Genomic DNA, 16,614 nt, shown 5'->3' with positions numbered 1-16,614 from the left:
GTCGTCTGAAGCACAGGACAAGCTCTTGCTAACACATCTTGTTCTCTGCATGAGAATCTGAAGCCAAGTTGTCCAAAGCTGAAGCAGAACAGTCAGAATTTCCACTCTTTACAGTTGTTTTAGTCAACTCGACCTGTTAAATACTGTCTGGACATACGTACACATACCCGTTCATGCACACGCCAAGAGCGAGGGATGATAAAGTCAGCAAGAGCGATAGTAAAAATTAGAATGTGGGGCTATTTGCCACAGCAGACTGCATAAAAAGTCTCTCATTTTGAGGGAACCGGCAAACCCAAAAGATCTACATAACAGTTTGATGAATATGCCTTCAAGGCTGATGCTTTATAACACGAGTGATTTTGGGGTCAGCACACAAACAGGCATACCTACGTACACGCATACAGTATCAACGTTTCTATACACACGAGCGTGCACAGCACATGGTGCACGATATCCGTAGCGAGAGCAACTCTCAGCCCTAATCGGACACGCGGAGTTGCAATCAATTAACAGCAGGGAGACAGCAGATCGAGGATACAGCAAGCTTTGAGAGGCAGGGAAATGCTTCCTTTGCAAGTGGCATGGCTGCGTGATACCAAGAATTTGGAATTACACTGATTTTCGGAAAGAATTTGTTCTCTTTTTACATCAGAGCCAATGCTACAAGTTTGCCATCATACGCTGTTCTCTAATCCATAAATCCATCATCATGCATTGCAGCAAGATCACGGAAGGTTTGAAAAGATGGCTTAGGTCCAGTTCGACAGCTGATGATTTTTTGGTGCCTCCAGCGCTGAAACTGATCTTCCCTAGCCACAAGCAGGTTTTTTGGATGCAAAGTCAGATACTGTGATTCTTACTGTTCTAAAGATACTAAATGCCATAAAACCTGCAACCACACCAGATAAAGCTCAAATTCAAGCGGTTCTGACCCCTTTCATTCCCATGCTGCGCGTTTCTGTGCAAGTATTTCTGACTCTCTTGGACAAAACGGAATGAAATAGTTCTTACGAGTTAATGACAAAAGGTTGGAACCTTCTACTCACACAAACACTAGCGGATTTTCCAGGATTTTTCTTTTTTTCTGGCAGGGGATTTTCCCAAATCTGAAATAAAGAGAGGGCAAGTTGGGTTCTCCTGTTAGTTACTGGGTTTTGACTGCTTGGCAAAGGGAATTGTTACGGGTTTGTGTGGCGGGGTTTTGGTAGCAGCGCAGGGGCCGCAGGGGTGGCTCCTGTGAGAAGCTGCTCGAAGCTCCCTCAGCTCGGAGTCGGACCCGCCTCTGGCCCAGGCCGACGCAATCAGCGACAGCGGCAGCGCCTCTGGGATGAAATATTTAAGAAGGGGAACCTGCAGCGAGTAGGGGGATTAGGAATGTGAGAGGAACAGCTCTGCAGATACCGGGGTCGGGGGGGAGGAGGGGCGCCTGAGGAGGTTGATGCCCCTGCAGCCCATGGAGCTGAACGGTGGAGCAGAGGCCCCCCAAGATGGCCGTGGCTCCATGGGAAAGCCCGCGCTGGAGCCGTGTGTGGCTGAAGACCGGCCCGCGGAAAGGACCCACGCCAGGGAAGTTTGTGAGGAACTGCAGCCCGCGGCAAGGACCAGACCTTCCTGAAGGACAGTCTCCCGTGGGAGGGACCTCACGGTGGAGCAGGGGCCGAGTGCGGAGTCCTCCTCCCCCTGAGGAGGAAGGAGGGGCAGAGACAACCTGTGAGGAACCGACCCCAGCCCCCATGCCCCGCCGCCGGGGGGAGGAGGGAGAGAAACCCGGGAGTGGAGTTGAGGCGGGAAGGAGGGAGGGGTGGGGGGCAGGTGGTCGCAGGTTTGGTTTTGCTTCCTAATATCCTTGGCTTGTTTGGATTTGCAGTAAACTAAACTGATTTTGTTTCTTCCCCAAGTTGAGCCTGTCTTTTGCCCGTGACCATAAGGGGCGAGTGATCTCTCCCACTCCTTATCTCCACCCACGAGCCTGCCTTATGTTTTCTGCTCATCCCACCGTGGCCCGGGGCGGCGGGGGGAGAGGAGAGTGAGCAAGCGGCTGCGTGGTGCTTTGTTACCGGCTGGGCTTCAACCACAACGGGAGTAAGACCAGTTGTTAAGCGCGAGGTTTCCTTCCCTTCCTCAGTATTGATGGGACTGTTCACTTTTCACCCTTAGCACCTTCAAAAACAGACTCTTGTGTCATACAGATTCCTACGCATCTCCTCCTAGAAATTACTGGATGTGTTACTGATGCCATTGATAATTAAATGAAGTTTCAAGCACGATTTCTGCAGTTTGCACAAGCCAACTCTTAAATGGAAGGCAATTAAGGACCACCGCTTTGCCCAGCAGAGGCATTCCAACACAAATCAGGAGGAATTCACGGTCTAGAAGGTGCCATTTCTTTTCCCTAGGAAGTGAGACACACCTGTACAGTGCAACTTTACTATGTCCACCGCCATGGGGGGAACAAGAGAAATCCCCTCAGATCTAGCTCTTTTGAATGTCCAAGCAGCTCAGCATTTCACTTGTCGCCTTCCATATTCCTGAGCAGGAGTTTGACTGGACCCCTCCTGCCACCCGGGCTGCAGAAAAAGTGCAGTGCAGTCCATCCGTTGTTACACACATTTGAAAGACAAAGACTCGTCGCAGGCAGAGGCAGATTCTTTCTCCTTCACGTTCAACAAAACCACCAGCTCAAGAAACAGCAGGAACCGACACCTAGCCAGTATCCGCTCACTGTACTCCACACTCAACACTCTTCACAGGTTTTGTGCTTTGAAGCCTTGCTACGGGGAAGGCTCACGCAGCCACGTTTCAGGCGTCGCTCGGCTTACACAGACATACTGACATACCCAGCTCTTTCCTTGATTTTGGTTTGGAGCGAATTTCCTCTGCGTCGTCCAGCACCAAGTTCCTATATTCATCAAAGCCCTAAAAATCAGCAACAAAAGCCGCTGCTGAGCTACGTGCCCTGCTCTAAACTTCAGCAACAACACCACAAGCTATCGTGAGCTGTGCTGACGTGGGCTGGACAATTAAGACTATTAATTGGAGAGGCACGAGGTATTTCCACCCCCCATGCTAGTTTTTCCTGACAGAAAGAAACAGTTTTATGAATTGGAAGAACAACCAACAAAATACCCAATCCAAAGACATCCTGATACTCACAATGATGCAGCCTTCTAGCCGCATGTTCACTTGCTCATAAAGCCACACCTGGATCCTGGACCTCTGCAAAATGATGGAGGGGGAGAGCACAACAGGAACAGAAACACTCCACACAATTTTGTCCTCTCCTGTGCATTAAGAACTCCTTGCTGCCGACAGCTTTGTAACACTCGAGGCAGTAACTCTCACGCGTGGTTTCAGCAACGTCCTAAGCCATTTTTAAGGTGGTAGACTATTCTGGAAATCCTCTCTGCCTTCACTGGCGAACACGCAACAGCACAGGCTTTAGGACTGTCACAGAAAACATCCCTGCACACGTGACTGCAAGAGCAAACGCCTCTTACAAAGGTAACTCCTTAAGGTGAGAAGGAAAAACGCCCAACTCGGAACTAGCTGTTCTTCTCACGGATCGCAACGACAGCAAGTTCTTCAGTTCAAGCGAGACCGGCTCCAAAAACCCCATCCCGACCTCGGAAAGACCCGTCCGGCGTGCCGCCCCGCTCCCCACACGGCTCGAAGGGCCCTGCGCAAGAAGCACCGGGACGTTCCTCTCACACGGGGCCGAAGCCGCGGCAGCCCGGCGGTACTCACGTTCTGCAGGTAGCGGAAGATGAGGTTCTGGAGCGGAGCGTTAAGGACGCCCCACAGACAGACCACGCACCCCCACCTTTCCTGCCCCAGGGTTCGGTAAAAACGCTGTTAACTGCTGTCATGGGGAACAGCTCAACTACCGGTGAAGGCGGAGGCGGCCAGGCTACGTTTCATACAGGACCTTCAGGAGAATACGAGCATAACAGGGAAGAAGAAAATATTTACAGAAACCATGGCGTACACCAAACCCCATCTCCGCGGACAGAGCCTAGGCCGGGGACAGGGAAGGCTGACGACAGAGCAGGAGGAGGGAAGCAGCAAGGGGGAAGCCTTCCTCGCCGGGCTCTCGCGCGCTCTTCCTCTCTCCCAAAGTCCACGACCGACCGACCCATGCTGGCAGAAGTCTCAGCGGGAGAAAGTCCTTCGGCAGGATAAAGCGTCGGCAGCTTGGGGCTGGGTGACCCTTCTGGAGCCGGAACAGCACTTTGCTCAGTTTTGGTTTCAGACCTTTCCTCTAGGAACGAAGACAGCACAGTGGATTATCAAAGCACGCAAGTGTTTTCTTCCAAAGAGAAAGTATTGACAATCCACTCCAACAACCGATTTTTCCTCTGCCAGCAGCAAATGCCTGAGGGCCGCCCCACCTTCACAAATCCTCGTAGGATGAGAAGAGACTCAAGTTCTTCAAAAATTTAAGAAAATGATTCAAAAGGTAGCTGCTAGGGAAAACGATCCCTGGTGGCAGGGTACACAAGAGACCCCAGTCTCAGCTGTCTTCTGCAGGGTCACAAATTCAGACCGCATGTCTGACCAGCAGGGAAGTTTAGGACAACTGCGTGCAGATACTCCCAATGTCTACCAGTTCACCTGTGCTTTAAGACTCCTTGCAAAGCCTCAGCTAGGAAAAGAATCACCTCTGGGTATCCAACAAAATAATCAGTTTCAATTTATTTCTTTCTTTATTTTAAGCCTTAAGACTATGCGCTTCAGATGTCCAGCATTTCAGCAAGTTCCATGAGGAGCTCATCCTCATCCTTCTCTGGGTCCGGGTCAGTTATCTCGTCCAGTTTGCCTCCTGAGATTTCCCAAAGAAACTGCTCAAAGTCGTCTTCCACAGAGAAGGGGGCTTCCCAGGCCCCTGTGGAGCTCAACCCGTCTGTCTTTACTGCTACTCGTGAGGAAGCTGGGGTCGGGCTTGAGACCTCTGGCAGTGCCACAGAGTCTGCCAGGCTTCCAATGTGCAGTTCAGGACTGGGAAGAACAAGAAAGAGAGCAAATCAGCGTATGACATTCCTTAAGCAGAGAGATGTTTTCTGCAAACCAGCTCTTAAAATGGTAGTTAATCCCTCCTACCCCTCAGCCTTACGCAGGGATTGTTATTCAATTAACCTGGGGCTGCTTCTACAGTCCAATGTATCAGCAGGTACATTTTGCACTTTGGGGATTTATCCGCGAAGACACAGCATCTGGGGTCTGGCAAAGAAGGTTCCGTTTTTGTCGCCAGAGACACTTTGCCACCTTTACGAATTTGACTGCAAAAAGGTTACCGAGTCAACCTCCACAGGCGTTCAGAAAACCCAAGAAGCCACTGAAAAGCTGTACCAACTTGCAGCATTTTCAGACAAGAATCTAGATAAGCAGTCCAGCCAGCTGCTAGAAACTTATTATTTCAGACGAATTTTTCCTCTGCTGGATTTTGGCATGAAGTATCTCAAAACTCTAATCTTTCCACGTGTGGGAAAAAAAAAAAAACAAACAACTTAGTTTCACGTGAAAGGCACACTGATCAAGAAAAAGAACAAGTTGTGGTTGTTACCTGGTTTGGGGTTTTCCTCTCCCGCGTGTGGAGAGGAGGCTGCCCTCTGGCAAAGCCGGAACAACAGCCTAGGAAGAAGCAAGATGGTTTTTAGGATACACAGGTCAAAGACTGCTTTGCAGATTCTTCCTCCGCTGCTTCTCCTCTGGCATTGCTGAGCCTTAACCAAAATACAGAGCCAGGGCACACCTGAAGAAAAGTTAGCGTTCCCTTAACGTTTACTAACGGCCTTGGGTCTTTTTGAAGAACGCAGCATTAAGGGACGTAGCAGAGCATTATGTAAACACTGCCATTCACCTCGTAAAAAGCAGAAAGGTACTACAAGCGTCCTGGTGACCGCTTCTGGATTTAAAAGGGAACAGAGACCCGTAGAACGTTTCAGTCTTCCATCTTTTCTCCAAGAGGAGGCTACAACTTGGGCATAAATTTTACTAGGGACCCACTACTGCCTCAGCCGCTCTCCTTACCACAGCTGCTTTTTTAGCTGAAGGCTCCTTCCCGTCGCCACCAGTGGCACTCGGTGGCTTCACAGCCGCCACGGCAGACGGATGACTCTCGGCTGCCTTACGTTTCAGTGGCTGCTTTCTGGGGAAGGTGGCTTTCCCATCCAAAGGCTTCAGGCACACCTGCGGTTTGGCTAGAGTAAAAGGAAGAGAGAACTGATGCAGTCTTGCTCTGCCTCAGGAAAAAAACCCAACAAACAAACAGGTTCTCTTAACAGCACCACAATCCTTCTAGTTAAGTGTATTTAGCCAGCAGCTAAACAGGACAGCTTCAGCACTCGAGCAAGGGGAATCAGGCAGGTTTTTTTAAATTAACTTTTAGGGCCGTAGGAAAGCTCACGGAAAGACAAAAGGGGAAAGCATACTTAATAGCCAGTTCGTACCTGTCTCTGTACGGCTCTGTTCAGAGGGCAGTCCTAGCCTCTCCTTCAGAGACCTGGGGACTTGAACTACAAGAGAGAACAGAAAAAGTTCGGCAGACTGCATAAATCTCCATTTGGTGTTCACGTTTCACAATGAGAGCCATCACTTCACCGGGATTCAGAGCTACCTTGAGCCCTCAACCAACACGCAAAAAGAACCACTAGAAGAAAGGACAAACAGCAAACCTAAACAGAAAATCTGTGCATCAAATCCAGATGTCTGCTTAGTAGCTGCACCTCTCTTTGGTGCTTTGTCAGCATTCTCCAGAACCTCTATCTTCTTCCCCAGCCTGTCAGCAAGGTTGCGCTTTAATGGAAGGACACTTCTACCAGCTTCAGAAAGAGAGAAAACAAGCAATACTTGAAGAACGTTTCTCTGGAGGAGGATTTTAGAACAGTCAGCCACAAACTTCAATGCTTCCAGGGATCTTTTCTTAGATTTGCCTTTCAGCTGCTAACCAAATTTGCCACTTCTGCCTGCCGCCAATACACATCTCTGCCAAAATGGATTTTCCTCCGGCACACAGCAAAAATACCCTTAAACATAGTCATGTTTAGATGAGGGCACCCGAACAACAGCTCACAAAAAGTTCTTAGCTATGGAGGCTTTCTGTTTTCCCATCCTCTCGCCAAGATTCACTTGAATCACAGGCTCCTCCCCTAAAACAAAGACTAATCTCTTCACTGCACAGAAACCAGTAGCCACTAAGAGCATTGTCCTTCTAGCCCACGTCCCAGCAAAAGGCACTCTTCTGGTAGCCAAACCACAGAAACGAGTGACTACGCGTAGTAGTAGTGCCACACATTTTTTGCCTTTCAAAGGAATTTGTGCAGATCTGAACACCACCACTTATACACAGACTCCTATCACGCTACTGTCCGCAAGTGCCACCGTCAGCCTCGTCAACGCTTCAAAAATTGCCTACTTGTATAATACCATCTTCTATAGGTCTGCCCTTTCATTACTGCCCGCTTTTTCCACTTATCCCCTTTTTTGCATACTGACACTCGTATTGACATTAGCCTCTCTCTCTGCTGCTGCTTCACTTAACCCAACCGCTACTTCTGCCACGTGCTGTCGACACATTAGCTCCTTCACAAATCTCACTCAACTTCAGGAACATGAGAGTCCAATCAAGCACACTGGAGAGTCTGTAAGGTGGTGTAATACATGATGAGCTACGGCTTAATGTCAGGCTGATAAAAACCGCTTCTGGATCTTTTATTGCAACACAACAACCTGAGCACCTACAAATGCCAAATACTTGCAATCAAACCAGGGCCTTGAAGCATAAAAGCATGGTTTTAATTAGAAAAGGCAGCACCAGCAGGCTAACCTGTCTGAATTATCTTAATTATTACTTGACCTTTTTGACTGAGGAGCCATGAGATGGAAACAATAGTATTCACTACAAGTAGGGGATATTAACTCACCACCTTGGCTTTTTGTTTTTTTCTTTAGTTTCTCCAATTTGATTTCTTCAAGTGTTTTTATTCCAAAATTTAAATTGTCCTCTGAAAACAGAAAATGGTTAATGAAGCTGAGGCCTAAAGGCACATGTTGAAGAGCACACATCCTCAAGCTTCTTACAGCTCAGAACCCTTCCAAAGTCTTCCAAATAAACCCTCTCAACACTCCCCACCAGTAAAAAAAGCCATAGAACGGATGGGTATTTTGGTAAGCAACTGGCACCTCTCCTCCCATCCTACAGAGTAAAACCTACCGTCTTAAGCGTTTTAATCCATCTACACGATATTAGATTCCTCTGTCATTAGACATGGCCTCTTCCCACAGTGTTTGAAAGGACACATTTGCAGGCATTTAAACTCCACGCTGTGGCTCTATTTTGTTTTACAAAAGTCAACAGGGAGGAGTTGACCTGTCTGACCCAAGGGACATACGACATTATTAGAGAGGAATGAGCTCGTGGAAATAACTGACTCCATCCAGCTACCCGATGCTCTATCGTAGTTTTAGAACATATCGCTTTGGAGTTAATCGTCAAGTTCTCCTTCCAAGCCATCCTACTACAGCTGCTAGAATACCTTGCTTTGTATTAGCCCTGCCTTTCCTAGTGGAAATTATCTGCGATCCACTACAGGCTTCTGTTGCCGGTTGCTGGACAGGTGTTTTAGTTTCACCTCCATCTTCAGAAAGCTGCTCTGAAAGTCCAAAATAAAACCTATTCAGTTATGGAGCAGGGATTATACAAGACGTTTCATGCTCATGTAGCTCGTACAATGACATTTCAGTCCACGGTTCATATTCTGTTCGTATTCTTAACTACAAGCAACTGTTTGTGGAAGGCTTTTTTTAAACAGCTGTATTGACTTGACAGGCTCATATAAGCAAGAGCTATACCGGGGAAAAAATATTTAAGACTCCAGACTCTCGTCCGTAGCTTTAAACACTACACAGTTCTGGCACTCTGTGAATTTGTACATTCACCTCCGGCAGAAATGCCTTCAGTAAGTAAAAAGTACCCATCTTCATCATCATCTGCAGCACTGATTACAACTGCCTGGAGGATGTATAGGACTTGGGACCTTTTCAGAGCTTTCCACTTTCATCACCCCCCTCAGCTGCGGAGAGGGACTCGACTGCACAGAAAGTCTGTTTTGCTGCAGTGACGCCTGAGCCATTTTCACATCATCTTCTGCAGGCTCAGGTGGACTTGGAAGCGTAGCTAGAGGAAGACGAGGATCATCTCTCATTTGGCCATGTAAAACTTTCACCCCAACCTTGCACTCACTGCCTAGATACGGTAGATAAGGTAGATAACCCACCTGGCTGCTGAATTCAGAGTTTCCTATTCCCCACCCCTACGAACACACTAGGAACAACGGCTTCCCTTCACACACTCATCTCGCCACCCTACCCTCCAGAAAAGATTACATGAGGGGAAAGCAACCTGGAGTGCAAAGATCACACAAAGCACAGAGAAGCTGAGCATGAAAGAAAGAATTAAATACCAGAATTACAGTCCGTTTAGCTGAGAGCCTGTGACTGCACGCTTCTCCCTACACTCATCAGTGAGCAGTTACTCGATGCCTTCTACGGCATTGTACCCACTCCTGAGTAATATTCAGAATTAATTCTTTAATGCTTAAAGGAAAAGGACCCAAGAAACTCACTTCTGCTTGGCGGGAAGAAGCGCCCATCAACATAGCGTCCTTTCGTGTGACGGAAGGCGCAGTTGGATTTTTGACAGCCAGCTGGTTGATTCTCCCAGTAGCAAGGGATCTCACTGCGTTTTTTCTGAAGACAGACAGAAAGAAAAGCTCATGGTAACACTCGCCTTAGGCTTGCTAAGAGACATAGTTACACGTCATGCCAGAGAGAGGGCTATCGCAGTGCAGTGCGGAAACATCGTTCCAAAGGGCAGTCTATCACTGAAAGCGTTGCAGGGCAGATCGACAAAGTTTGCGTACGCTGTAACTACTACATATTATCTAGCTTTCCTGTCATTCCGTTGGAGAAGACGGGGGCTCGCACACATCAGTTCAGGGTGGGCTAAACTAAGACAATGTGCAAAATACTGGGATTATTCAGAGGGAAAAAAATGCCTTAAACTGCCTAGCTTGAATCTATCTCAAGTTATCTTTCAGAGCCTTATTTCCTTCCCATCTTCTCCCTCCCCACCCTGTGCTACCCCAAGACGTCAGAACAACGCCAGCACCTAATACAAAAATGTCTTGCTGAGATATACCTAAGAAATTGATCTTTCTTCCCCCAACTTCCTCCCACCCCCCTCCAAGTAACGGAAACCAGTATCCTTTGAAAGCAAGTAAATCTATCACGTACAAGCACATTCAGGCTGCCGACAGCAAGGAAAAATGCTTTCAGGGATTTAGTTGGAGAACACATCTTTAGGCAAACACTCACATCGACTTCCATGTGTCTGAATCTGCAGGTAGTCTTGAAACAGCGACCCTCCTGCCACAGCCTGCACACTCTCTCATTTCCCAGAGCGGCCGCACAGTGGCGGAAGGAACAGCTGTCTCCCTGTAACCAAAAGGAAACCCACAAAGAGGAAATTAAAACAGTACAGCCTCCAGAATTATCCATGCTAGTAGAACTGGACGCAGAATCGAACTGCTTGTGAAGTTAACAGAAATCTGGATGCCTCCGCCCCCTCCTCTCCTAAAAACTCAACAAGAAACCCCAAAGCAAAAGAAGCCCAAACATACCTTGTCACAGGTGGAATAGAAATAGAAGTAGCAGTCGTCCCCTTGCTTGGACATAATCGACACCGTCTGAGAACCAGCTCAGGTTCGAAGGCTTCGCTCTCAACAGGGACTTCCTCCCGTCCTGGCAAGAGCTGGCTTCGCTCTTTCTTGGACGGAAAGTCTCCTGATGGCTTGAGCGGTCAAATCTTCTTTTTCAAAGTAACCCTAAAGAAAGGTATCAGTAAGTGAAAAAGAAGAAACAGTCCTACTCCCTGGTCTAACCTTCCAGCTTGCTGACCTGCCTGTGTCCTGTACCAAAGACCAAGAAGGGAACAAAACTTTTTTGTTGCACCCCAACAAACGCACGAGAGGAGTACTATTGCACCTACCTGTGGGTACTTGCGGGTTATAAAGCACAAAGTATTTCACTTGGGCAGTCTCTCTTGCTGCTCTACTTTGTGCCTTTAATCGCTTACAAAAATAGTAAAGATGCTTAACGCCCCCCCTGTGTATCAGGACAGTCAGATCACAAGGAAGGCAGAGCACCAGGAACTACGTGTTCTCATCCCCCTTGTCAATCCGTCAGCCTTACCCCAGCCGCAAACAGCTGATGATGATTTACCTGCTGGTTACCGCACTCCACTAGGCTGACAGCGCCCTCGGTGTCACAAGTTACACAGAGAACGCTGCACTATGATGCGTATGCAAACCACCCAGCATGTCGTCTGAAGCACAGGACAAGCTCTTGCTAACACATCTCGTTCTCTGCATGAGAATCTGAAGCCAAGTTGTCCAAAGCTGAAGCACAACAGTCAGAATTTCCACTCTTTACAGTTGTTTTAGTCAACTCGACCTGTTAAATACTGTCTGGACATACGTACACATACCCGTTCATGCACACGCCAAGAGCGAGGGATGATAAAGTCAGCAAGAGCGATAGTAAAAATTAGAATGTGGGGCTATTTGCCACAGCAGACTGCATAAAAAGTCTCTCATTTTGAGGGAACCGGCAAACCCAAAAGATCTACATAACAGTTTGATGAATATGCCTTCAAGGCTGATGCTTTATAACACGAGTGATTTTGGGGTCAGCACACAAACAGGCATACCTACGTACACGCATACGGTATCAACGTTTCTATACACACGAGCGTGCACAGCACATGGTGCACGATATCCGTAGCGAGAGCAACTCTCAGCCCTAATCGGACACGCGGAGTTGCAATCAATTAACAGCAGGGAGACAGCAGATCGAGGATACAGCAAGCTTTGAGAGGCAGGGAAATGCTTCCTTTGCAAGTGGCATGGCTGCGTGATACCAAGAATTTGGAATTACACTGATTTTCGGAAAGAATTTGTTCTCTTTTTACATCAGAGCCAATGCTACAAGTTTGCCATCATACGCTGTTCTCTAATCCATAAATCCATCATCATGCATTGCAGCAAGATCACGGAAGGTTTGAAAAGATGGCTTAGGTCCAGTTCGACAGCTGATGATTTTTTGGTGCCTCCAGCGCTGAAACTGATCTTCCCTAGCCACAAGCAGGTTTTTTGGATGCAAAGTCAGATACTGTGATTCTTACTGTTCTAAAGATACTAAATGCCATAAAACCTGCAACCACACCAGATAAAGCTCAAATTCAAGCGGTTCTGACCCCTTTCATTCCCATGCTGCGCGTTTCTGTGCAAGTATTTCTGACTCTCTTGGACAAAACGGAATGAAATAGTTCTTACGAGTTAATGACAAAAGGTTGGAACCATCTACTCACACAAACACTAGCGGATTTTCCAGGATTTTTCTTTTTTTCTGGCAGGGGATTTTCCCAAATCTGAAATAAAGAGAGGGCAGGTTGGGTTCTCCTGTTAGTTACTGGGTTTTGACTGCTTGGCAAAGGGAATTGTTACGGGTTTGTGTGGCGGGGTTTTGGTAGCAGCGCAGGGGCCGCAGGGGTGGCTCCTGTGAGAAGCTGCTCGAAGCTCCCTCAGCTCGGAGTCGGACCCGCCTCTGGCCCAGGCCGACGCAATCAGCGACAGCGGCAGCGCCTCTGGGATGAAATATTTAAGAAGGGGAACCTGCAGCGAGTAGGGGGATTAGGAATGTGAGAGGAACAGCTCTGCAGATACCGGGGTCGGGGGGGAGGAGGGGCGCCTGAGGAGGTTGATGCCCCTGCAGCCCATGGAGCTGAACGGTGGAGCAGAGGCCCCCCAAGATGGCCGTGGCTCCATGGGAAAGCCCGCGCTGGAGCCGTGTGTGGCTGAAGACCGGCCCGCGGAAAGGACCCACGCCAGGGAAGTTTGTGAGGAACTGCAGCCCGCGGCAAGGACCAGACCTTCCTGAAGGACAGTCTCCCGTGGGAGGGACCTCACGGTGGAGCAGGGGCCGAGTGCGGAGTCCTCCTCCCCCTGAGGAGGAAGGAGGGGCAGAGACAACCTGTGAGGAACCGACCCCAGCCCCCATGCCCCGCCGCCGGGGGGAGGAGGGAGAGAAACCCGGGAGTGGAGTTGAGGCGGGAAGGAGGGAGGGGTGGGGGGCAGGTGGTCGCAGGTTTGGTTTTGCTTCCTAATATCCTTGGCTTGTTTGGATTTGCAGTAAACTAAACTGATTTTGTTTCTTCCCCAAGTTGAGCCTGTCTTTTGCCCGTGACCATAAGGGGCGAGTGATCTCTCCCACTCCTTATCTCCACCCACGAGCCTGCCTTATGTTTTCTGCTCATCCCACCGTGGCCCGGGGCGGCGGGGGGAGAGGAGAGTGAGCAAGCGGCTGCGTGGTGCTTTGTTACCGGCTGGGCTTCAACCACAACGGGAGTAAGACCAGTTGTTAAGCGCGAGGTTTCCTTCCCTTCCTCAGTATTGATGGGACTATTCACTTTTCACCCTTAGCACCTTCAAAAACAGACTCTTGTGTCATACAGATTCCTACGCATCTCCTCCTAGAAATTACTGGATGTGTTACTGATGCCATTGATAATTAAATGAAGTTTCAAGCACGATTTCTGCAGTTTGCACAAGCCAACTCTTAAATGGAAGGCAATTAAGGACCACCGCTTTGCCCAGCAGAGGCATTCCAACACCAATCAGGAGGAATTCACGGTCTAGAAGGTGCCATTTCTTTTCCCTAGGAAGTGAGACACACCTGTACTGTGCAACTTTACTATGTCCACCACCATGGGGGGAACAAGAGAAATCCCCTCAGATCTAGCTCTTTTGAATGCCCAAGCAGCTCAGCATTTCACTTGTCGCCTTCCATATTCCTGAGCAGGAGTTTGACTGGACCCCTCCTGCTACCCGGGCTGCAGAAAAAGTGCAGCGCAGTCCATCCGTTGTTACACACATTTGAAAGACAAAGACTCGTCGCAGGCAGAGGCAGATTCTTTCTCCTTCACGTTCAACAAAACCACCAGCTCAAGAAACAGCAGGAACCGACACCTAGCCAGTATCCGCTCACTGTACTCCAAACTCAACACTCTTCACAGGTTTTGTGCTTTGAAGCCTTGCTACGGGGAAGGCTCACGCAGCCAGGTTTCAGGCGTCGCTCGGCTTACACAGACATACTGACATACCCAGCTCTTTCCTTGATTTTGGTTTGGAGCGAATTTCCTCTGCGTCGTCCGGCACCAAGTTCCTATATTCATCAAAGCCCTAAAAATAAGCAACAAAAGCCGCCGCTGAGCTACGTGCCCTGCTCTAAACTTCAGCAACAACACCACAAGCTATCGTGAGCTGTGCTGACGTGGGCTGGACAATTAAGACTATTAATTGGAGAGGCACGAGGTATTTCCACCCCCCATGCTAGTTTTTCCTGACAGGAAGAAACAGTTTTATGAATTGGAAGAACAACCAACAAAATACCCAATCCAAAGACATCCTGATACTCACAATGATGCAGCCTTCTAGCCGCATGTTCACTTGCTCATAAAGCCACACCTGGATCCTGGACCTCTGCAAAACGATGGAGGGGGAGAGCACAACAGGAACAGAAACACTCCACACAATTTTGTCCTCTCCTGTGCATTAAGAACTCCCTGCTGCCGACAGCTTTGTAACACTCGAGGCAGTAACTCTCACGCGTGGTTTCAGCAATGTCCTAAGCCATTTTTAAGGTGGTAGACTATTCTGGAAATCCCCTCTGCCTTCACTGGCGAACACACAACAGCACAGGCTTCAAGACTGTCACGGAAAACATCCCTGCACACGTGACTGCAAGAGCAAACGCCTCTTACAAAGGTAACTCCTTAAGGTGAGAAGGAAAAACGCCCAACTCGGAACTAGCTGTTCTTCTCACGGATCGCAACGACAGCAAGTTCTTCAGTTCAAGCGAGACCGGCTCCAAAAACCCCATCCCGACCTCGGAAAGACCCGTCCGGCGTGCCGCCCCGCTCCCCACATGGCTCGAAGGGCCCTGCGCAAGAAGCACCGGGACGTTCCTCTCACACGGGGCCGAAGCCGCGGCAGCCCGGCGGTACTCACGTTCTGCAGGTAGCGGAAGATGAGGTTCTGGAGCGGAGCGTTAAGGACGCCCCACAGACAGACCACGCACCCCCACCTTTCCTGCCCCAGGGTTCGGTAAAAACGCTGTTAACTGCTGTCATGGGGAACAGCTCAACTACCGGTGAAGGCGGAGGCGGCCAGGCTACGTTTCATACAGGACCTTCAGGAGAATACGAGCATAACAGGGAAGAAGAAAATATTTACAGAAACCACGGCGTACACCAAACCCCATCTCCGCGGACAGAGCCTAGGCCGGGGACAGGGAAGGCTGACGACAGAGCAGGAGGAGGGAAGCAGCGAGGGGGAAGCCTTCCTCGCCGGGCTCTCGCGCGCTCTTCCTCTCTCCCAAAGTCCACGACCGACCGACCCATGCTGGCAGAAGTCTCAGCGGGAGAAAGTCCTTCGGCAGGATAAAGCGTCGGCAGCTTGGGGCTGGGTGACCCTTCTGGAGCCGGAACAGCACTTTGCTCAGTTTTGGTTTCAGACCTTTCCTCTAGGAACAAAGACAGCACAGTGGATTATCAAAGCACGCAAGTGTTTTCTTCCAAAGAGAAAGTATTGACAATCCACTCCGACAACCGATTTTTCCTCTGCCAGCAGCAAATGCCTGAGGGCTGCCCCACCTTCACAAATCCTCGTAGGAAGAGACTCAAGTTCTTCAAAAATTTAAGAAAATGATTCAAAAGGTAGCTGCTAGGGAAAACGATCCCTGGTGGCAGGGTACACAAGAGACCCCAGTCTCAGCTGTCTTCTGCAGGGTCACAAATTCAGACCGCATGTCTGACCAGCAGGGAAGTTTAGGACAACTGCGTGCAGATACTCCCAATGTCTACCAGTTCACCTGTGCTTTAAGACTCCTTGCAAAGCCTCAGCTAGGAAAAGAATCACCTCTGGGTATCCAACAAAATAATCAGTTTCAATTTATTTCTGTCTTTATTTTAAGCCTTAAGACTATGCGCTTCAGATGTCCAGCATTTCAGCAAGTTCCATGAGGAGCTCATCCTCATCCTTCTCTGGGTCCGGGTCAATTATCTCATCCAGTTTGCCTCCTGAGATTTCCCAAAGAAACCGCTCAAAGTCGTCTTCCACAGAGAAGGGGGCTTCCCAGGCCCCTGTGGAGCTCAACCCGTCTGTCTTTACTGCTACTCGTGAGGAAGCTGAGGTCGGGCTTGAGACCTCTGGCGGTGCCACAGAGTCTGCCAGGCTTCCAATGTGCAGTTCAGGACTGGGAAGAACAAGAAAGAGAGCAAATCAGCGTATGACATTCCTTAAGCAGAGAGATGTTTTCTGCAAACCAGCTCTTAAAATGGTAGTTAATCCCTCCTACCCCTCAGCCTTACGCAGGGATTGTTATTCAATTAACCTGGGGCTGCTTCTACAGTCCAATGTATCAGCAGGTACATTTTGCACTTTGGGGATTTATCCGCGAAGACACAGCATCTGGGGTCTGGCAAAGAAGGTTCCGTTT

The 16,614-nt window shown here is 49.1% G+C and overlaps 2 protein-coding genes across 2 annotated transcripts; both read right to left on the bottom strand.

The window, feature by feature from the left end:
• Positions 1-876: 876 nt before the first annotated feature.
• LOC138682138 (small nuclear ribonucleoprotein E-like) lies at positions 877-4,000 on the bottom strand. The gene is made up of 5 exons (XM_069771864.1): positions 3,989-4,000; positions 3,748-3,774; positions 3,157-3,219; positions 2,837-2,919; positions 877-1,009 (listed from the first exon to the last, which is right to left on the bottom strand). The coding sequence occupies exons 1-5, from the start codon at positions 3,998-4,000 to the stop codon at positions 877-879; spliced, it is 318 nt and encodes a 105-aa protein (XP_069627965.1).
• An 8,254-nt stretch (positions 4,001-12,254) lies between these two features.
• Positions 12,255-15,378, bottom strand: LOC138682137 (small nuclear ribonucleoprotein E-like). Its single transcript, XM_069771863.1, has 5 exons — positions 15,367-15,378; positions 15,126-15,152; positions 14,535-14,597; positions 14,215-14,297; positions 12,255-12,387 (listed from the first exon to the last, which is right to left on the bottom strand). The coding sequence occupies exons 1-5, from the start codon at positions 15,376-15,378 to the stop codon at positions 12,255-12,257; spliced, it is 318 nt and encodes a 105-aa protein (XP_069627964.1).
• Positions 15,379-16,614: the final 1,236 nt, after the last annotated feature.

This window comes from Haliaeetus albicilla, chromosome 26 (genome assembly GCF_947461875.1).
Source record: "Haliaeetus albicilla chromosome 26, bHalAlb1.1, whole genome shotgun sequence".
NCBI classification, from domain to species: domain Eukaryota; kingdom Metazoa; phylum Chordata; class Aves; order Accipitriformes; family Accipitridae; genus Haliaeetus; species Haliaeetus albicilla.
The sequence above is the reverse complement of the archived record's forward strand: the minus strand, read 5'-3'. Positions and strand labels throughout refer to the sequence as shown.